Below are 21,546 nucleotides of genomic sequence, written 5' to 3' on the forward strand. Positions count from 1 at the left end.
TCCAGGCACCGTTCTGGGAGCCGGAAACACGGCGACAAACAAAACAGACAGAAACCTCTGCCCTCCTGTCGCTGGCACCCTAGCGGGGGGAGGGGGGGGGAGCGGATGGGGGAGAGGCGGTGAAGACAGGCCCAGTGGGGAGTACATCTTAGAGCTACACTATCCAAAATGGTAACCCCTGGCCACCGTGTAGATGGAGCATTAGAAATGGGGCAACTCCCTCTGAGATGTAAGAACAAAATGCACAATGATTCGAAGATTTAACTTCAACAGTGTTCCGTCTCTCGTCGGCTTTTATACCGATGAGGTGGTGGGATGCTACTTTAGGTCTGGGATTACCTAAACCTTATTATCCCGCTCAACGCTACCTGTTTCTTTTTACCTTTTACAATCTGGTTCCTGGAAAACGGTGTTACATACATGGCCCATGCCACGGTTCTATTAGCAGCTCTGTTCTAGAATGTCTTAGAAGGCTGTATGTGCTGTGGGGGGTGGGGTGGGAGGGGTGCTAAACAGGAGCATCCGGAGTAGAGGGAGAGAGGCGTGTCGACGGTGAAAGCAGTGGCCCAGGTGGCCGCACGGACGAGGCACCGAGACTTAAGGCGCGTGACGCCTGGGAAAGATGCTCCAGGAGGCGGGAATGCCAGTGCCAGGGCCCAGGCAGGGAGCGTGCCTGCCGCGTGAGGCCCAGAGAAGCCAGTGTGGCTGGAGCCGAGTGACCAAGGAGGCAGAGCTGGGGAGGTAGAGGCAGCCTGGAGGGTGCAGGCCCTTTCAGGCCATTGCACAGACGTTGGCTTTTTCTGAGTAAAAGACAGTCTTGCTGGGTCTTAGGCCAAAAGGTGACACAGCTGGGCTCACACGCTAACAGGTTCACTCTGGCTGTTGTGTGGCAGCTCAAGTGAGCCGAGAGGACAGTTCGGGGTTGAGAGGCTCCGGCCAGTAAGTCCTCGGGATGGCCACAGCCCCACCGGGCAGTTGTGTGGGCTCAGTGGGGGGGGGGGGGGGGGCAGCAGATGGAAAGCACCTGGACAATGAGCTCCAGTGCGGGCAGGGACCTTGCCTCCGGCCTCAGTGTAGCCAGGAGGCAGCAGGCACCCTCCCCAGCGGTTGTGAAGTCACTACACCACCACCATCCAGGCATCTCCCCGTGCAGGGCTGCAACCCCTGCCTCGCTGGGATGCTCTGTGGAAAGCCCTTCAGCCGCTGCCCAGTGGCTCTGGGGAAGGCAGCATTGCAGGCTCCCCAAAAGCTAGCCCTGCCTGTCTCCCGGGTCTCCACCCCTCACCCGCTCCCTGTCCGAGTGCCCCTGCCAAGCCTTTGCTTACTTTCCCTTCCACCTGGAACGTCCGCTTCAACCCTTCCACCCTCCCCTCCCTGTTCGGTCTCCTACCGGCTCCTTAAGGGGCAGCCTAGAGGCAATGCCATGAGAAGACCCCCAGACTCTGCTACCCCCAATGCATCCCAGCCCCACACTGGGTCAGAGGCCCCCATCCTAGTTTATGAAATTTTCTCTTCGTGGATTTACAGTTCTGTGAGGGTTGAAGTTGTGCCTTGGTTCTAACAGCATCCCTTGCCCACGCCTGATGGCTGTCCCCGTAAGTCCTGTTTGAAGGAATCAGAGAGAGGCAAGAGGGGGTGGGTTTGGAAGGATGTTCACACATGCCAGTGACCCAGGCAGCTTCTACTTGCCCCAGGACCCCAGGAGAGAAGACCACTCTGGGGCAACCAGGTGGGCTTCTGAGAAGAGCTGTGGGTCTACCTTCCAGGGACTCAGGGAACACCAGGGTTCACGCAGGAAAACTCACGTACATCTCGGGGTCCAGGTCCCCATGAGCACTCACTTCCCAGTCCCATAACAGCCAAATCCAGCCCCCCCCCCCCCTTCCGCTGAGTAACAAGCTCAGACCCATGGCCAGTTCCTTCCTTGACCAAGGGCCAGGGAGGGCCAGGACTGCGTGGCTCCTAAAGGTAGCTCTACTCACCTCGGAGCCCGAGGCTCTGTCTAAGGAGCTGCCCTCCCTCCCCCGTTCCCAGAGGGCCCCCCACCTCGCCGTATCATGGCAGAGCATGGACCAGCCCAGCTACACCGGAAGGACTCAGGCCCCAGCACCTGGGACCCCTTTCCCAGGCCTCAAATAAATGCCATGTTCCCCGAGGGAGGAGGGAAAGGGGGCAGGGAAACCTGGAACAAAGATTCAATGGAGAAGGAGAAACCAGGAGGAGCTCTGAGATCAGAATTAAATTCTTTAATACAAAATGCTTTTTTTTTTTTAAGATATATCTGTATTTCTTTGTTGCTGTTTAAAAATAAATATGTACTACGGAATATCTCGAAAAACCTGCACTAAGGGACAAAGATGTGATGTTAATATCTTTCCCCCCACAATTATTATGGATAAACAGTAGCACCAATAAATAAATGATAACAAATATTAAAATTAAAAAAGGAGAGAGATTTAGTATGTAGAATTCTCTATTTTTTCTTGTTTTGTTTTTACATATAAAAAAACAGAATAGCAATGTCTATTTCATCAGAATCACATATATACATAAACATATATATATATATACAAACATGAGTTGCCAAATATATATATAGTATGTAGATGTATATTGAAACCTTATTTCAAAGGAATGTGTGGTGGGGAGCCGGGGGGGGGGGGGGGGGGGCGGGGGGAAGGGTAGGGCAGAGTTGAGTGTTAGCAAAATTAAATATCTGTTCAGGACAAGCTAGTGACTGTCACCGATCAGGGAAGAGAGACTGTGGGAACACGGATTTTTTATACACAAAGACCAGCAAGGAGCAGTACAAATAAGAGAGAGAGAGAGAAAGCGAGCGCAAGAGAGCGAGAGAGATACATCTCATAAATAGTTCAAATTAAATATTAACCAAGAATACTGAAAAAACCCTACTCTTTAATTAAATTAACTGTTTTAATTTCTAATTAAAAAGAGATATTAAATAAGTACCGTATATAAAACACTTTCTCTTTTCTCTGCCTCCATGGTGGGCACGTGGATCCTGCCCTGTCTCTCTGAGCCGTGGGAAGGGTCGGGTGGGGGGACAGAGGAAGGTCAACCACTCACACACACAGAGCCAGGTCTCCTGCGGGACAGAGCTAGTGGTTTCAACGGTCTGAGGACCTCGGGGCCCCTGGGCCTCGCACCCAGGAAGGGAGCGGGGAAGCGGCCGAGGCGAGAGGCCCTTCCCACAGACGACGCCGCGCTTCACCGGGCTGCTCCTCTTCCTCCAGCGTCCTCTCCTCTTCGCCAGGACGCCTGGCGGCGGCCTCGTGGGCATCGCGGAGGCAGGCGAGAGCGGGTAAAGGCTGCCCGGGCTCCTGAGTCCTTCAGGCAGCGCCCCGGGGGGCAGCGTGCCCATGCAGCACGTGGAGGGGCTCCCCGAAGCACAGCCGTGTCCGGAGGCTCCCGGACTCCTGAGTGGAGCCGGCGTCCTCGCCCCTGTGCCTGTCGCCTGTCCTCGGGTCCATGTGACACGGGGCGGAGGCTCGGAGCCAGGGCTGGGTTTGTCGGTGTTCCCAGAAGCAGGCCAAATTTGCCCCCAGGCCCTGGCCGTGCATGCTCCTGGGCCAGGGAGCGTCCTGGCCACCCTAAGGGCCGCAGGAAGCTCATGGCAGAGTCTCTCTCCTCCCAGCTTCCTCCTTGTCGGGGTCTGGGCGGGAACCGTCTCCTCCCAACGCAAGTCCACAGCAGTCAAATACATCCAGTGAAGACACCAATAACATTAGCAATGTTAATTTAAAAAAAAAAAGAATATATATATTTTATATATATATAAAATATATATATTTACTTTTATATATATAATATATATATATATAAACATATGTATGTGGGTGGGTGTGTCTACAGGAATCCCAGAAATAAAAACTCTCTAACCGGGCTCGGTGATTTAGCAGCAAGAAAAACACAATGGCGATCCGAATCCAAGAGGGACCGTGCTTGGTCACCGGCCCGGGAATGCTTCCGCCGGAGTCTCGCCCTCCAGCCCCAAAGTGCTCTGCGCAGTCTCCTCTTCCTTCATGTCAGGTTTCTGGATTAAGGATTGTTCTGTCGATGATGATGGCGGTGGTGGTGGTGGTGGTGGTGGTGTGGTGGCAGCGGCGTGGTTTCTGTGTCAGTCATTCTGTATCCGTCTCTCCTGGTGAGAGGTCTGGTTCCCGAAACCCTGAGGGAGTTCCTTCCTCCGGCCTGGCTCACCGCCTCGGCTTGTCACATCTGCGGGACGGAAAACGGAGGTGGGTCAGGGCCGGGGGAGGAGCTGGGGGGAGTCCCCAGAAGCAGGAGGACGGTGACAGCTTGGTCCTGCCTCGGGGAGCCCGGGCGAGGGAGAAGCCAGCCCCTGTCTGTCCAAAGGGCCCTGTCCTAGCCGCTGTCTGAGCAGTGGCCATGCTCAGGGCTCCCCATCTGCCCTCTACAGCTTACAACCCAGTTGAGACAAAGCAAGGACATAGGGACACCCCATCACAGGCAACAGATAGACACATAAGAAACAACGGTCCCCGCATGACGCTTAAGAGCTAAGGGGCGGCCAGAGCTGGGCCCAGTGAACCTGGAAGGGTCCCTGCCGAGGGAGGTGATTCAGCGCAGTCTCTTGGGGCAGGTCTGGGGAAGAGAGTGAGGAGAGCGCCTGGAGCAAGGGAAAGGGGCCCAGGGAGACAGCCAGCCAAAGGAGGACGCTGCCCTGAGAAAGGGGGCTCCCGAGGCAGGGGGAGCCGGTGGAATGGGGCTGCAACTCCCTTCCCCACCCGCCCTCCCAGCCTCAGCCACGAGCCTGGCCCTTCCCGCGCTCCCAGGCAGCAGCAGGCCAGGCCCCGGGCTGCTTTCCTTCCCGATATGCTCTTCATCGTAGGGTGGGGACAGGCCATCGGCGGCCGGGCCTTCGCACTGAAGCAGAGGGGACCCCAAGAACTCGCTCCTCGTGCCCCCACCCCTGGGCTGATGGGCATCTGCCCGCCCCACTGTGAGGAGCTGGAGCAGGCCCTGCTCTTCTGAGAGTCTGAGAACGGGGACCCGAAGCCATTAGCTGGGGTACTGGATCCCCCCTACAGCTCAGCCAGGGCTGCGGGGGAGGTCTCCACCAGCTGGGGTAACTCAGTTAGCGCCCAGGCCACTGCACACATCCCCACCCCAGACAGTCTCTCTGCAGAATAATCTCTATGGAAGCCCTAACGTGGCAAGTTCCCAACCTCCCCACCCCCCCCCACCCCACCAGGCATTAGGCAGAGCCCCCACCGCCAATGCCAATATACACTCTGTGTCTCCACATATCACCAAGACAGACAGAGCCCCACAGCGACACCCCAAGACACGGTCCCCAGCACCCGCTGGACACTCACAAGCCACAGGGACCCGGTGGCAGGGCGGTAGCCACATTCTGAGGACGTTGTTAATGAAGCTTGGGGGCCAGCCCGGGGGATCCCACAAAAGCCCCTCCTTCCCGGGGGATGCCTGGGCACAGGCCACCCTGGTACACCCTCTGACCTCGCTCACACCCTTGACCCTGCCCTGGTCGCCCCCCTGTGCACAGAGGTATAGATGCCTGGGGGGGGGGGGGGGGGGGCCGTCACACAGGTACACAGATGAGTACTAACCAGGACCAGGTGTGAGGAGTTAGTTCAGTCTTATGTTAGGAAAGTGGGCATCAGCCCTCCCTCCGCCCGTCCTGGGGGCATTTGGGCTGTTAGGGGTTGTTGCCGCGACTACCGGAGTATTCAAGAACTCTTCTGTGCCCAGATGTTAAACCTCCTAAAACCCTAAACCAGCAGCCAGAACCCATGCCTTCGGGAGCCCCAGTATGAGGAGGGACTCACACCCTGGCCCCTGTGGAGAGGCAGTGAGGGGTGAGGAGCCTAGCGGTGCAGACTCCGGAGGGCCCACACCGGGAAGGGCCCTCGGTGTTAATAGCGATGGTAGTCACCACAAGGTCAGGACCAACAGCCACCACGAGCAGGACCACAGGACACAACACTCAGCTTGCGTCCACACCGCCACATTGAGCCACACCAGCCTACCCACTCAGGCAACCAGGGCAACCTCTGAGGGGCCCTGCCAGGCCAGACCAGCGCCCGCCACCCGCCCACCGCAGGGGCCTCGCCAGCCAGGAAGGTAGTAGTCGCCAGGCAGGCAGCTAGAAGCCAAGCAAGCAGCCGGCCCCTCTCGGGTCCGCTGGCTCTCTCGCACTCTCTCTCTCACGCTTCCTCTCTCTGTCTCCGACTCTGGGTCAAGCCCCTCTCTGACTCGCTCGCTCGCCCTCTGGGAACCAACCTGCAAGTACGTTCGTTTAACTCAAGCTGCCTCGCCTTGCAACGCGAGTCTGTGTTTTTGCAGGAACATTTACAGGTCTGCGGATCTTGTACAAACAAATGCTTTCTCCGCTCTGAGCAAGGCCCACAGGGACTGCAAAAAGGCAAAAGGAAAGACATCTAAGCTAGAGCATCAGCAGAGAGAGAGAGAAAAAAAAAAAAAAAAAAAAAAACACCATGCAACTCCCCCTACTGTGTGCAGCAGGGCCCCCACCCAGCTCGTGGGCCCCGCGGCCTTCCACGCCCTGGAAGGCTCCGAGTGCCGCAGTGGAGACAGAGCGCGCAGAGAGAGGCAGCACCGGGAGGAAGCCCGCCCGCGGAGAGAGGCAGACATAGACGGGCAGAGTGCAAGGAGAGACAGGGCTGCCGGGAGGGCAGTGCTGTCCACTGGACAAGCGCAAGCCTCAGGCCACAGGGTCCCCACTGCTACTGCCCCCCAAAACAGCACCTGACTCTTCACCTGCTGGTGAACCACCCTCTCCCCGTGCGAGGGCGTGTGCCCAGGCCCAGGCCCCTCCACCGGGGGTGGGCTGAACAGGGTGAGACGCCTGGCTGAGCCCAGAGGCAGTGTCCACGGAGGGAGCCCTGGCAGCTGCCCCAGAGGTTGGCCCACCACGGCCTCTAACCCAGAGGAAGCAGCCGCCCACCTGACTGAGGGGCTTCTGTGGGTGCCATGGTCGGGCTGGAAGAGGGGGACCCCCTCGAGGAGCTCCGAGTCCATGAGAGGAAGGGCCGGATGGTGCCTGACCACCCCCTCGCCTCCTCACCTTCCCCATCAGCCAACAACAAGCTGCTTCGAGTCATTCAAGCCCACTCCTCACACCACCCTCCTCACCGCCCTCAGCTTCCAGACAAGCACAGAAGCCCAGAGCAGTGGAAACCAGTCGGGTGAGCGGGCACCAGTGCCCGGCACCCATGCCAACATGGGCCGGCCACCGGTGCCCAGTGGGTGAGAGAAAGGCAGTGCCCAGCCAAGCACAGGCCAGAGCCCCCTCCCTGATTCCTCCAAGCCCACTTTGCCCGCCCACCCCCAACGGTTGGACCAGCAATACCACCACGAAATCTACCCATTGGTGCCAATTAGTGGAGTGAGAATGAGAGAGTGAGAACACTGGGGCAGAGGGGTGGACAGAGGCAGGGAGGGAGGGACAGAGGGAGGGAGAGGGTTAAGGGGTCCTGCAAGCGAGAGTTAGATGGGGGGCCCTGGGGAGGCTCCAGGGAACGAGACAGTAGCGGCACCACGTACAAGTTCCAGGATTTATACCGGGATTTCTTGCGCTTTCTTTTTTGCCCCTTTCCCTTTCCTCGAACTGATTTTCTGGAAAATAAAAAAACAGAGCCAGAGAGGAAGGGGGGGCAAGGGAGAGGAAGAGAAGCCGTGAGGAGGGCAGGGGACAGGACGTGCTCGGGGTAGGAGGAGGCAGGCGGCCTCCAAGGAAGAGCTTGCACTCATGTGCAGGTTGGGGCAGCAAGCACGGGGGTGGCTCCTTCTGCTCACTTCAGCCACCCTGGGGTGCCAACCCCAGCCCTGGGCATGGCCTTGGGTGGAGGGCACAAGCTCCAAGAGTGGGCCCTTTACCCTGCACAAGCCTGGTCCTGTGGGCAGGGGGCTAGACAAGGTAGGCCAGGCTTTGGGGGCAAAGGTCAGAAACCTGATTCAATTGGGGGTGGGTGGTGGAGGGTGGGGGGGCTGGCTGGGCTTCAGGCACCTTCTACCTTCATTCCCAAGTGCAACAGCAAAAGGGTCCCTCCAGAGGCCCTACCTCTGAGAGTGTGGGGGAACAGCTCCACTGGGGGCTGGCACCAAACCAAGGGCGGCACATATAAGGCACCAGCCCGTCCGAGTCATAACCTGGGCTGCGGAGAGGTGGGGCCGGGTGTCCTCACAGCCCCAGACAGGCCGGCAGGAGGGTGGGGTGGGAGCCAGGGAGGCGTGGGGAGGAGGGGCCTGGCCGCACTTGGCAGCTTGCACCTCCCCAGCCTGTCAAAGCCTGCTGCACCCTCTCACCGGGCTCCCTGCTGAGCCAGGCGAGCCCCCACTCCCTGTGGGCAAAGCAGGCCTTTGGGGAAAGGGCAAGGGAGGCAGGCTGGAGCCTGTCCAGTCAAGGGAAACAGTGCTCTTCTCACATGCCAGCCCGAGAGAATGCCCCTCAGAATGCCCCTCCCCAGGGGAAGAGAGAGAGAGAAAGGCACCGAGGAAGGGCCAGGTCTGTTTCCTCTTGTTGGGAGAAATGTCAGAAGGAGGAAGGTCTTCGAGTGTGTGCACACGCATTCTCCCTCTTCCTCCTCTCTCTCCCTCTCTCTTCCTCTCTCTCTCTCTCTCTCTCTCTCTCTCTCTCTCTCTCTCTCTCTCTCTCTCTCTCATAGCAATTCTGGAAGTTGAGGACTTCAGGAAGAGGTGAAGGGTTGAGGCCTAAGGGCCTTCAATGTCCTCCGAAACTGAGCAGATAGGGTGGAGAGGGAGAGGAGGGAAGGGCATAGGTCATCTCTCTCAGTCTCTTCTCCTGCAGACTGGTCCCCCAGGCCAGCGGCTCACGGAGTCCTGAGGGCTCACCGCCCCCAGGCCTCACCCTGCTCCTCCCCTGCTCCATCCTGACTTGACCCTCCACGCTGAGCCATTAGAAACCTCAGAAAATGACCGACATTCCATCAATTCTTTCTCCCTGACCCGGAGGGCTGGGTGTCTCTGGCCTGTTTCCCTCCTGCAGGAGGGCATGCACCCAAAAGCACGCCAGCCGGCCCCAAAGCCAACGGCACCACCACAGCAGCCACCGCAGAGGCTGCTTCATCTGACGCACCAAGGCTGGCCTCTCTGCCACCCGCTCCCTCTCCCTGCAGTGGTGATGGGAAGCTGCAGCATGCCAGGGAGCCAGCATCCACACTGCCCCTCGGCACACCAGAGCCTCGAGTCCCAGCCAGGGATGACCTGGAGACCTGGATGGGTTTTGTCCAGGCGGGGTTTTGTCCCTGGAGTTGGCTCCATCCCCTTGCGGCCACCACATGGCCCCATGAGACCACTTCTTGACCCAGTGAAGTAAGTCATCAGGCCCCTGACAGAGGAAGCCAAGAGCCCCAAACCAAGAGAACAGGCAAAGAGAAGGAGAACTGAAGTCATGGCCACTTACTTTTCTTGCCTTGCTCTCTCTTTCTTTGGTCTGCAGTGGTAGAGAAAGAGGAAAAGAACAAAACAGAGAAGGGTTTAGATGGCGATGATAGTGATGATATAATAACAACAATGCTACTACTAATAAAAAGTTAGCAATAGTATTTACCATATAACAATACAACCTTAATCCCTTTACATGTAACTCACTTAATCCTATAACAATATGACGAGGTCTATTATTGTACCCACTTTACAAATGTGGAAACTGAGGCACTGAGGTACCATTGAAATGCCCAAGGTCACACACACCTGCATTCACATTTGCTGTGCTGTAGGAAGCTCATCTCTCCTATGTGCTGGACTTTGTGAATTCTGATCCGCATGATCTAGAGGAGAAGGAAGCACATCACAGAGGTTAGTGACCCAGCCAGCCATACCCAGGTGGGACACCCCTGTGGCTCCTGCCACTCAGCCCCCAGGGGTTCTCTACAGAGCAGTGACGGGTGGCGGAGTTAGGGGGACCGGGGGCTCTATCAGAAAGAGCCTCAGGCCCACCCCAACTCCCCCAACCCTGCTGACCTCAGGGAGCCCCTGCTCCGCTTGAGGGCAGACACAGCTGCACGGGTTGGCCAGGCTGGGAATTCAGATCCTAAGTTCTCACCACTCCCCATCCCTCCCCTTCCCTTCATCCCTTTAGTCCTTCCTCCCCCCCCTCCCCCCCGAGAATCCCCACCCCGGGGTCTCACAGCTCCCTCCCGCCCTCCCTATCCAGGCTGAAACGGACCCCATCACCAGACAGCATCAAACCACTGGCTTAGAAACTCCCCACAAACCACGCTCGTCCAGCTTCCCAAACAGAGCCCCAAAGTGGGAGGGAGGCTCCTGTCACAGGTATCCTCCTCCTCCTGAACCCAGGGGCAAAGGTCAGGGAGAAGGAGGAGGCGGCCGGGGCTTGCTGGGAACCCTGGACTGGGAAGTACAGGCTTCTCTTTCCCCAAAGAGGCGAGGCCTGCCACGCCTCCCCGACTGACTCAGGGGCAGCGCTGGACCGGGCAGGCGGCTCCTCCTCTCACGTGCCCCTGCCCCTCCTCCTCACAGGCACGCACCTGCATGGTGATGTTGTGCTCCTCGGTGGGCACACACTCCAGGCCCTCGTCGTTGCAGCAGCCCCCGCACCGCATCAGGGGCACGCAGGACGGCTTGAAGATGTACTCGATCTCGTCGGGGTACTCCTGGAAGATGTCCACCAGGGTCTCGATGGGACGGCAGTAGCTGCGCTGGTACACATCCATGAACTTCACCACTGCACGGGAGGGGGTGGCACGTGAGCCCGGTAGGTCACACAGAAGACGGCCAAGCCCGATCTCCACCCAGCTCCGTAAGGCTGCTCCCGGGCTTTCTGGGAGAGGCACCCGCTGTGGGGCAAGTCCTCTCACACGTCTAACGTAAGTCCCTCCAGCTGTGGTGGCAGTCCTTCCCTGAGCTGTCTATCAACACAGCCGAAGACCTGCTTTTATGCCAAAGATGGCAGCATGCTGTCAATTTCCTGCCACATCTCATCCCCCTGCCCCGGCATGACAGCCAAGCCAATTCCCGGGTCAACCCTGATGCCAGAGGACAGTCTGAGTGGGAGTATACCTGTTGGGGTGCTCTAAGCACCCCATAGAAAAAGGAACAGCCAGCTTGGCCATCCTCCTCCCCATGTATGTACAGCCTCTCCACAGCCACTGCCATACCCTACCAACCTACCAGCTACCATTTAATGAGCACTTACTGTATGCTGGGCACTGGACACAGGACCCTATAGTTGACATCTCAAACAATCCTCTACTATGAGGTTCTGGCAGGACCTCCATTTTATAAATATGGAACCACTGGCCTAGAGGCTGAGTAATTTGCCCCAAGGCCACACTGCTAGGAACTGGTGGCATTAAAATCGGCCTGGGCATCAGAGCCTTGCTTAGCCTTCCTCTGCCATGAGACAACAGAGGGGAAGCTTCAGGGGGCACCTTGCCACCTGCCAGACCCCTCCCCACAGGTAGGCTGAGGCAGTGGGCACAGCACAACCTGGAGTCAGCAGGTGGCAGAGGGCGGGCACACTGTGCAGGCCCTGCCAGCCACCGATAACCCCACCCAAGAGGGCAAACTGCTTGCATCATGGAAAAACGGTGTTGCCACCGCAGCCACAGGGCACTTCTGGAAGCCGGTCCGGAGGGAGAGCATGGCGAAGGCCGCTTCCCAGGCTGGGGGCGGGGCCTGGGGTGCATCGGTGCATGAAGGGGTAATTCTGGGCCACAGGGGCGGGCCCTTGAGAATAAATAAACTCAGGACTCTGGAATGACTACTCCAAATTGTGGCCCAGCCTGCCACTCCCTATCTCACACACACCCCCCTCCACATTGCAATTCTGTCCCTGAAATGAGTTTCCTCTGCACAGGAGGGGAGGGCAGCACCCAGCCAGCGAGGAGGCAGGGCTCCGGCCGCCACTCAGTGTGACAGCGGGCCAGTCCCTCCCTCTGCACATCTGGGCGAGCGGGTTGGGCTGATCTCGAAAGACATGGAGACAAAGGCTGAGATGTGGAGTTTTTGTCTACCATTTCCAGTCCCAAAACACGCTCCCTTTTCTCAGCCCCAAGTAACACGAGGTTCGGAACCTCGGCCCAGATGCTCTCCCCAGAGATAGCAGCTGAGCCTCCAACCTCCTCCCTCTTCCCTCCTCCCTCCTCCCTCCTCCCTCCAGGGGAACGAAGGCAGAGGAGCCCGGGGGCTGTGTCTATCCTAAGTGGGTTGAGGAGAATTCGGAGAGATGAGGGAAAGTGAGAAGAGGGGAAGCCACAGATGTGAAAACAGAGAGAACAGTGGGGATCCCCACACCAGTCCCAGGCCCTGCCTACCACCTCTACTTTCTCTATTCAGGCAATGGCCACAAAATTCTTCTCTACCCCCAAAAGGGTTAAGGTAAGGTGTCTTGAAAAAAAAAAAAAATTATAAAAACAAGACTAGGGATCTGAAGAAGTCCTCTCTAAGCCAGGTCTATATTGAAGAAGATGACTAATCCAGACCTGACACTTTGTCATGGTTGGGGACAGACGGGGCCCAGGCCTCAGGGCCACAGGTCCCACCCAGGACAGGGGAGTAGGGAAGTCTGGCCAGGTGGCTGAGAGCTGAGGGTAGAAAGGCTCTGGGTGAGAGTTCCTGGGGGAAAGCTCCCTGGATTCCCGCCCCCCCCCGGGGAGGGGGGGGCAGGTAGAAGGGGACAACTTCACCAGCACCCTGAGCACCCTGAGCACCCTAACCGCTGCCTCCACGGAGAGCTGTCCCGCTCTGGCACAGGGCGAGGACACACAGACGCTCGAACATCGGGCTTCCGCTGTTTTCCTTGTTTCTCGAAGACACCCTTTCCCCCAACAAAGACCATTTGTCTTGCCTCTCTCGGGCCACAGAGACCACTGGGAGGCTCAGGGTTAGAGACACAAGGAGCGGGTGGCCTTACAGGCGTGGAGCGGCCAGGAAGCCAGGCCCAGGGCCAAGGAAAGGGCTCCCAGGCCAGGAAGGAGGCAGAACCGGCTGGGCATCACCACCGGCCACCGGCGGGGAGTGCAAACACAGCCCTTGGCCACTACCCTGGGCCGGCTTGATTAAGGTCAGGGAAAAGCGCCTCCAGGAAGACCTCCTGGGAGCTGGGGAGCTGGGGGAGGAGCATGGGGCACTCCGCCCGCCCCGGGCTGGAGCAGAGGCCCGGTGCGGCGGTGGGGAGAGCCTGGACCTCCCTAGAGACAGGGGAGGCGCCCTGCACCAAACCTCAGTGAACAAAAGGCAGGCCGCCTGGGCTTGGGCAGGGGGTGGGGCGGGCGCCGTGGAGCTACAGCCAGCCCTCTGCTGGCCCAGCAGGGAAGTTCACAGCACCCAAACCTCCTCCACCTGGAGGGCTTTCTCTCTCCACCCCCAAAGGAATACAAACTGGGGGGATGGGGTCCCATGAGGCTGGGTCTCCGCACCCCTAGCTCATGCACAGCCACCAGCTCTCTGGATGGCAAGGGTCACAGCCCCTGCACACAGGCCCGACAGGTGAGACATGCTGGGTTGGAAGTGACATGGAGTATCCATCCTCCCTTGGAGGAAGGGGTAGGGGGGAGGGTGTGAGACAAACAGACTTCTGGGATACTTGAACATTGTCCTCCTGGTCCATGCTCATAGCTCCCTCTTCACAGAAACTTTACTGGGAAGAGCAGAAGGAAAAGGCCACAAGTCCTTTCCCTAGTAAAGGCCTGCATAGGGAAGAGCCAGTCCTCTGGAAAGAAGGGTTAACCTTTCCCTTTCCTGATCTCCACCCCAGACCATGAAAGAAGAAACGGGGCCTCCCACCCCAACCCTTGGGGAGTTAAGGGATCCCATCCAGGGGCCGGGGGGACTCACCTGGGTGGGCTTTCTGCTCTCCTTCTGCCGTAGGCGCAGCCTGGGACCACTGAGGACAAAACAAAAGGGTGAGACATGGGCATGGGCAGGGGGACGGCCACTCTGCCCCTCCTTCCTCCTCCTGCCCCCCACTCCCCACCCCATAGCCCCTGGCTTCTCTGAGGCTTCTGAGTAGAACGAGGCACCACCAGGGACTCCCTGCAGGCCAGAAACGCCCCCCCCCCCCAGACTGCTCCGATTGTGAAGCCAAAAGAAGATAAAGACTGACCAGGCATTGGGGGTGGGAAACTCAAAAGGCAGTAGGAAAACAGCAGAATCTCTAGATCCCTTCTCCACAGTTCTGAGCTAAGGGAAGTAAATCTTCTCCCACACCCCACACACACATACACACACACACACACACACACACACACACACACACCCCACACACACACACATACTCCCCCACTCCCTAGTCCAAAGCCACAGGTAAGTATTAAGGTCAAAAAGGACAAATTTGGGCTGGGGCAGGAAGGAAGGACTGGGGGCGAGAAAAACAACATGGTGACCTTCTCCTGCTGACATGACAAATACCAGGGTGAGCTGACGCTAGGAAGGGAGGGGGCACAGAGGCCTGAAGGGCACCAGCCACCCTCCCCCATCCAGACTCTCAAGTCTTCAGGAATATCCAGAAAACCCACAGGTTGCCTGGAGGGTAAAAACCTGGGAGGAAGGCTGGAGGGAGGGGAGAGCTCATTTCTCCCCGTGCCCAAGTCTCACCGGGGCCTGAACAGATCTCCAACACCTTTAGCTTCACACTCCTGGCCTGTTCCCTGGTTTCTCCTCCCTCCCAGACTGAGGGGGTCCCCAAGTCCCTCTCACCTGGGCTCTTTCCTCAAATGCAACCAGGGAAGTCTTTTATGCCTTAGCAATGCCCAGCCCCTAGGGGGCCCCCTGCACTACCTAGGCCTGAGGCCTGCCCCCATCCTTACCCACCCCCACCAGCTCATTCCTCCCCTCCCCAGAAGCTGTGAAGGTCAACAAGTCCAACCATGTGAACCTGACAGCACTGGGCAGAGGCTCCTTCCAGAGGGTCTGCCGTTCTCACCAGCTGCCCACCCCATCTCCCCCTCTTTGCGGGCAGAACCTGAATGGCAGAGCCACCCCCTCGCCCACAGAACTGCAGAGCCACCGAGAAGTGAGCATCTCAGTCTGTCTGCCTCTCTCTCCTTCCCACCCACTCCCAATGCACCCCGGTTCCCCTAGCCTTGCCCCCAGGACCAAGGTCAGATAACAGTTTCCAGACTCCCAGCTGGATAGCCTCCAACTGCAGCTCCCTCAGGAGCCCCCCAGAGTGTCCACCTCAGTCCCTCACCCATGCCCAGGACACCCCCCAGGCTTCCCTCTGCCAACTTTCTCTCTGTGGCCTCCATGCCTCCTGGACCCCAACTAGGAAAGGGGACAGAAACTCCATACCCCTTCCAAGGCCTGGGGGCACAGGGAGGAGCAGTTCTGCGCGGGGAGGGGCCAGGTGCCCTTCTCTGGGGGCCTCTGAAGGTCACACTATGGCCAGTCCGCCACTCCTCCCCTCCCCTCCCTGCTTGGAGGCCTGGAGCCAAGGCCTTTGTGCCAGGGTCTGAGGAACTCCGGTGGCAGCAGGGACCCCGGCCCGTTTCCTTCCCTGGGCCTCTGTGCAAGGGGCAAGTCCAAGGGAGGGGTGGGAAAGTGACCTCCTAGGTGGCTTAGAGAATCGAGTTGGGTGGGCAAGTTTGAAGTTCCAAAAAACCACCTGCTCCCGCTCCAGTGTCTCATTTCACTGGGACAAAGTGTGTTTGCAAGGCCGGCAGGCATGCTTCCCAAGGTTGCCTACCTCTCAGCAAATTTGAAACCGTTTTTCCAAAAAAGTGTAAAGTGGGGTAATAATGACACTCTGTAAACCCTCCCATGGCCCACCCCACAAAGGCTAAAGCGCATCCCACCTGGAAGTGTGGGGGAAGGGAGGGAGGGACGCTGCCTGTCACCAAGTGGGAGCTCTCCACAAAGCCCCCCGTGGGCCCTGGCACCCTGACCCCTTGACGGGGATCCTCCTCTGCCTGGCCTAGGGGCTGAGCGAGGTTTGATGGGAATTCTCAGCCGAGGGGAGCGAAGACTAAAGGGATGGGCAGGGGGCTCTCTCCACGCCAGGGAGGAAATGGGGAAGGGGCGTCTGGAAATCCTTCCTGGCACAGGAGGAGACAGGGAGCTGGAGGCGGCCGGAAGGGACAGGGTGGTGCTCCGGGTGCTCCCGCCGGACTACCTCGAGAGGTCACCTTCCCGAGGAGGGCCGGCGGGGGGAGGGGCGCCGCTCGCCGCCCGGGACTCCCAGCTCGGGCCGCGGCGGCTCCGGGAACACGCGGCTGGCCAGGCCCGGGCTGATGTAATCGGCTCCGCGCCGCGCGCGCCCGGCCGGGCGGGGGAGGGCGGGCGGGCACGGAGCGGGACGCGAGCGGGGCCGGGCGGGGGTGGCGCCGCGCAGGTGGCCCGGCGGAGAGGGGGTGGGGGGGGTCCCCGCAGCAATCCACCCCGAAACTTTTCCTAAACTCGCGGCGAGGGCCGCAGGGACCCAGCGGCGGTGACAGCGAGCCCCTCTTTGCGCCGGCGCCCTGCCCCCTCCTCCGCGCTCTCAGCCCTCCTCCGGTCCAAGGTCCGAGCACCCCCCTGCCCGCTGGACTCCGGCTCCCGCCCCCGCTGCCCGGACTTTCAGTTCGTCGGGGACCCGCCGGCGGCCGGGAGCAAACTTCAGCGGCCGGCGGCGGCGCAAGCCCAGCCCCCTCGGCCTCCTCCCGCGGCTCCCGCCCTCCTTCCCTCCGCGGGTCGGCCCAGATCGTACATGCGGCGATCCGGTGGGTGGGCAGGGCCCGCGTGGGCGGTGAGCCTCTACCCCGGTGCCCTCCCACCTAGCGCGCGCCCCCTCCCCCTCCGCGTGCGAGGACGGAGGGGGAAGCCGCGCGCCCGGCGCCCGGGGACCCGCGTGGGGCACGGAACCCCCACGCGCGCGCTCGCACGCACGTCCCCAGCCGCCGGGAGAGGCGCTCGCAGCGGCCCGCGGCGCCGGGCGGGGACGGCCGCTTACCTTGGCATGGTGGAGGTAGAGCAGCAAGGCGAGGCTCCAATGCACCCAAGAGAGCAGAAAGTTCATGGTTTCGGAGGCCCGGCCCGGGCCGGCGCGGCTCGCGCTCCCTCTCCGGCTCGGGCTGCGGGGCGGCCCGCTCTCCTCGTCGCCCGGGCGGGCTCCTCTTCCTCCCGGAGCCGAGGCCCCGGCCAGGGCCCTGGGCGCGCGCGCGGCTGGGGCACTGTCTTCGCACACGGCCGCCTCACCCGTCCATGAGCCCGGCTGCCGAGCGCCGAGTCGCCACCGCGGCCCCCTCTCCTCTTCCTTCTCTTCTTCCTCCTCCCCCTCCTCCTCCTCCTCGGACGGAGGCTCCTCCCGGCCCGGGCTAGCACTTCTTCTCCCGGCTCCGCTCGGCTCGGCTGCCCCGGCGCGGACCACGGCTCCTCCGGAGCGGGAACAGCCGAGAAGTTGGACGAAAAGTTTCAGGACGACGCCGCGAGCCCCGACCCCCTCCACCCCGCCTCCGGGCGCGGGCTGCTGCGGCTCCTGCCCGCGGCTCGCCGCCGCCGGCCGCCGGCCGCCGAGGAGGTGGGCGCTGGGGCGGGGGGCGGTGTCTGTCTGTCTGTCGGTCAGCGCGGCTGCTCGGGTGCGGGGCCGCGCGCCGGCGGTCACCCCCAAAAAGCAGGTCACTCGCTTCGCCCCTGTCCCTCTCGCGGCTCGCCCGCCCGCTCGCGCGCGCTCTCCGACCCGGTCTCTCTCTCTTCCTCGACTTCTCTTCGGCGCTCCCGCTGCCTCTTTCTTCTCGCTACTGGTTTCCAAAATCCGGAGTGATTTGGGGGGCGTGAAGGAGCGATCTTCCCAAACGGCCGGCCCGATTGAAGCGGGGGGAATGGGAAGCAAAAAATAAATTAAAAACTGAAAAGAATACGGTTTTTGTTTTTTTTAAAAAAAATGTTTAAGAAAAAAAGGGAGGAGGGTAAACCCTGGTTAAATCAATTTCAAATCCCAGTGCGGAGACCCCTGGCTGGTGACTCCGAGGGTTCGCCTGCCTCCTCGCCGCGTCTTCCGACCGAGCGCCGCTGCCGCCGGCTCCGCTAGCCCCCCGCGCCGCGGCCTCCCCGCAGCCTGGCTGCCCCAAGCCTCTGCGCTTCCCAACGCCACCAGCCGCCCCAAAAAAAAAGGCCTGGCTCCGCCCCCGCCGCCAGCCCCGCCCCCGGCACGCCCCCAGGCGAAGACGCTCGCCTCCAGCAGCTCCGCTCCGGCCCGGCCCCCTGGCGCAGCCTTCGCCTGCGGACACCTAGTGAAGCAAGCCTATGCCCCCACCCACCCAAGTGAAGGGAAAGCTTGACCCCCACCGCGGCGCACAGCCTGAAAATCACCCATCCGCCTCCCCCACCCCCCACCCCACCCCCGCTTTGCCCGGAGACCCACTCGCGGTATCTGCGGGGAGGGAACAGGAAAGTGAGGTTACGTGAGAACAGACTAGAAAGCTATTCTCCTTTGCTGGGGATATTGGAGAGGGCGTGAGGATGGGGGCATCCAACAGGAACGGGTGGAGATAGGGAAGCACAGGTCTTCTGGAGTGACCCCTGCCCTTCTCGCCCTCTCCGACACCCTCCTCCTCCAACACGCAGTTCCCCCTCCCCGCACTCACCCTGACACTCAGCGCGTCCTCACTCTCCGCTGACGCTGCTCTACCAAGTTCACCCAGCCTCCCTGTGGTGGCCGAGCGCCCCCTAGCGACACACCCCAGCTCTGGCTCAAGAGGGAATGGGCCTCAGGATGAGAGGGGAAGATTTACCCCTGAGCCCTGCATTTCTGACCTCCCAAACAGTGGTCTTTTTTTGGACTCGTGGCCCCATGTGCAGAGAGCCCAGTAATGGGCACAGAGGGCCCCGTGTACCCATCTGGACAATGTGCTCATCAGAGTGAGCTGCAGCCAGCAGGCTGGGGTGACTGGGTTCCTTTGGGAAGTATGGAGAAGGGGGGGAGGGGTTCTTCTTGGGAAGAGTATTTAACACGAGTTTGTGGGGCCTAGAATGGGAAGCGTGTGGTTCTGGGGTTAGTCAGCGCCCAGAGGAGAGAGGACCTGTTGGAGACCACGTATGCTCAGTGGAGTCTGGCAGAGCCCAAAGGGAGAGGCAGCTGGACAGACAGAGGCCCTTGTTTCTGCTCCCCCCACCCAGATGTTGCCAGGGAACTGAGGCCAGGGGGCTGGTGGAGCGGATGGAGGCCAGGGCCTGAGTGATGATTCAAACCTACTCACCAGCACTGAGGAACGTCTGTAGGCCAGCTGCCCAGAGCTCCCACCTGGCTGGGGGCCAAGGGTTCCATCAGCCCCATCCAGGCTCACAGCTCCTCTTCTGAAAAGAATTGGGGAGTTGTCCTCTGCACCCTCAGAACCCGGATCCCTTGCCTGCTTCTCCCAGTTGGTGGCCTCCCTTCTCTCCTCTCCTCTCATCCCCTCCATTTCTTCAAAGCCTCACTCTTTCCCAACTCCCCTATCTTCTCTAAGTGTTCCCCAAGGCCCCCCACCCCACCCTTGCATATAGGACCAACCTGGGGAAATTCCTGGTTGGGCTTTGACCCAGTAGCTCCTAGGCTCCCCAGGGAACAAAGGGGGGCTCTAATACCTGTGGGAAGAGAGGGACCAATGGGTCGCATTATTTATCTGGGTCTGGCCAGGGCCTGGCCTAGGGCTGGTATAGCCTCTGTGAACGCCTCGCCTAGGCTGAGAGTGGAAGCCAGGGTGAGAGAGAATGGGAATGCAGTAACTTCCCCCAAGTTGGTCAAAATGATCCAAAAGGGTTACTCCGCCAGCCCCCCACCTCAGCAGTGGTGCTGTGTTTTGGGGGGAGTGCTAGGTTACCCCTTTAGTACTCCAGTTCCATGGGAGTGGTGTCCCGAGACCCCTATGAGCAGAGGGGCTGGCTCCCCCCAATTCTATCCTACCCTTTCCATCATTCATGCCTCCAGGCCTGTCTCCACCACCTGGCAGGCTTCCCAGCAGCAGGAACAAGGTCTTTTTACAGTTTACTTTTTAGTAAACATTTATTTGCTGGCTCAGGGCCCCCTCCCAGGCAGGCCTCCTCACCTAGGCTCCATGCTCAAGCTGCCGCATGGGATACGGAAGGCCAGCTGCTGAGCGTCCTCCTCGACCAACCTGGTTCTCCTCTCAAACCTCCGGAGCACAAGGTCTGGGCACCTTGGCACAGTCCCCCTCCCTCGCTCCTACCCTGAAGCAAGCAGAGCCCAGGACAGAGACTCCCAGAGGCATCACTTCCATATCCCGCTCATCTCAGGCTTCCCCGGCCTCCGGGGAGGCCTGAAGAGGAGGTCTTAATGAACTGCCCTGAACTCGGAAGGAGGGTGAAGAGGTTCCAGAGGTTCCAAGGAGGTATGGCCATTCGCTGTCACTTACTAGCCCAGTGCTCTCCCCGGCCTGGGCCAGCCATCCCCGTTGGTGGCATTCGGCAATGTGTGTTCCAATGCCCTCTGTGAGCTCCACCCAAGGAGCCACAGGAAACGGGGGAGCGGAATTGCAGGCTGGCCTGAGGGGTTTTGGCACCCTAGTCAGGGACGAGGTGGGGAGGGGGAGGAGAGGGTGGTCTCCCATCTCCACCTGTTATTTCAGACACACAACCTGGTGGCGACTTAGAGGAGGGGTCTTGACTCTGAACGCCGTCCCCCAACCTGGCATCACACGCTTTGGTAACAGTACACCATCATGGGCCCAGCCGATGCTCACATTGTCATGGAATGGAAAGCCCGATGCACAGAGCAATCATAAGACCACGTCGTGTCTCTATAGCGCCTTCTCTTCCCAGCAGCCTAATCCACAGACTTAATTTCCCTTCTCCTCGCTCTGTGGGTGGCTTCAGGGCCGGAGTGTCAGGGAAGGCTGTCCCTCCAGAAAATCCCAAGGGCACAGAGGGGCCCAAGATCACCCAACAGCATGGTGTGGGAGGGGGCATGGAGCCGAGAGCAGCCCATACAGAGGTCACGCTGGTTCCCCTCGGGGACAGCCTCAGCCGCACTCGGGGCTCAGGAGGCCTCCGCAGAAGGCTCTGTGCAGTTCAGAAGGCGCCTAGGAGGAAGGGGAAGGTGTTCCAGGGGAGGCGGGAGGAGGGAGAAGGGAGAGTGACAGAGGTGGGGTGGGAAAGAAGGTGAAAGGTGGCCAGGAGCCAGCTGTGGCCCCAAACAAAGGAAGTAGTGATCGGCCCAAGGCACAATGGTTGTACTTTGTCCCGAGGTCCTGTCACCTCTGATGTTCAGGGAAGCTCTCCCGCCTGCGGGTGTGGGCAGCTCACCTCCAGGCCTGCAGATAAAGGCACAGGGCCCCCCTCACGTGAGGCGAGGGTCCCTGAGCCTTGCTGTTGTCTAAACATTTCTCCAAGTGGTCTCTCTGTGATGGGAGGAAGGTCTCCTCCCTCCACTCAACGCCCGACCCCCAGACACGGAGCAGTCCACAGACGTAACCCGCAGCAGGGGCAGGAATACCAGCCCGTAGAATTGAGGGGGAGAGAATGGAGTGGGTTCCTCTCAATTCTGTGTGGCCGTGGGTCAGCCTCTCTGTGTGTCTCACTAGTTATCTTTGCAACAGAGCAATGGAGAGACAAAGCAAAAGC

At 59.9% G+C, this 21,546-nt stretch overlaps 1 protein-coding gene across 1 annotated transcript; it reads right to left on the reverse strand.

The window, feature by feature from the left end:
- Nucleotides 1-2,231: 2,231 nt before the first annotated feature.
- VEGFA (vascular endothelial growth factor A) lies at nucleotides 2,232-20,023 on the reverse strand. The gene is made up of 10 exons (XM_045573159.1): nucleotides 20,013-20,023; nucleotides 18,350-18,358; nucleotides 16,940-17,852; nucleotides 13,849-13,897; nucleotides 10,539-10,735; nucleotides 9,742-9,818; nucleotides 9,452-9,481; nucleotides 7,573-7,644; nucleotides 6,289-6,420; nucleotides 2,232-4,239 (listed from the first exon to the last, which is right to left on the reverse strand). The coding sequence occupies exons 1-10, from the start codon at nucleotides 20,021-20,023 to the stop codon at nucleotides 4,218-4,220; spliced, it is 1,512 nt and encodes a 503-aa protein (XP_045429115.1). The 3' UTR covers nucleotides 2,232-4,217.
- Nucleotides 20,024-21,546: the final 1,523 nt, after the last annotated feature.

Source organism: Pipistrellus kuhlii, unplaced genomic scaffold (assembly GCF_014108245.1).
Source record: "Pipistrellus kuhlii isolate mPipKuh1 unplaced genomic scaffold, mPipKuh1.p scaffold_m20_p_5, whole genome shotgun sequence".
NCBI classification, from domain to species: Eukaryota; Metazoa; Chordata; class Mammalia; order Chiroptera; family Vespertilionidae; genus Pipistrellus; species Pipistrellus kuhlii.

Coding starts and splice junctions, on each gene's coding strand:
- VEGFA (XM_045573159.1), bottom strand. Junction 10,736..13,848: donor AGAGCAGAAAGCCCACCCAG/GTGAGTCCCCCC, acceptor CCTCCCGTGCAG/TGGTGAAGTTCATGGATGTG. Junction 7,645..9,451: donor GAGAGAGCAAGGCAAGAAAA/GTAAGTGGCCAT, acceptor TTTATTTTCCAG/AAAATCAGTTCGAGGAAAGG.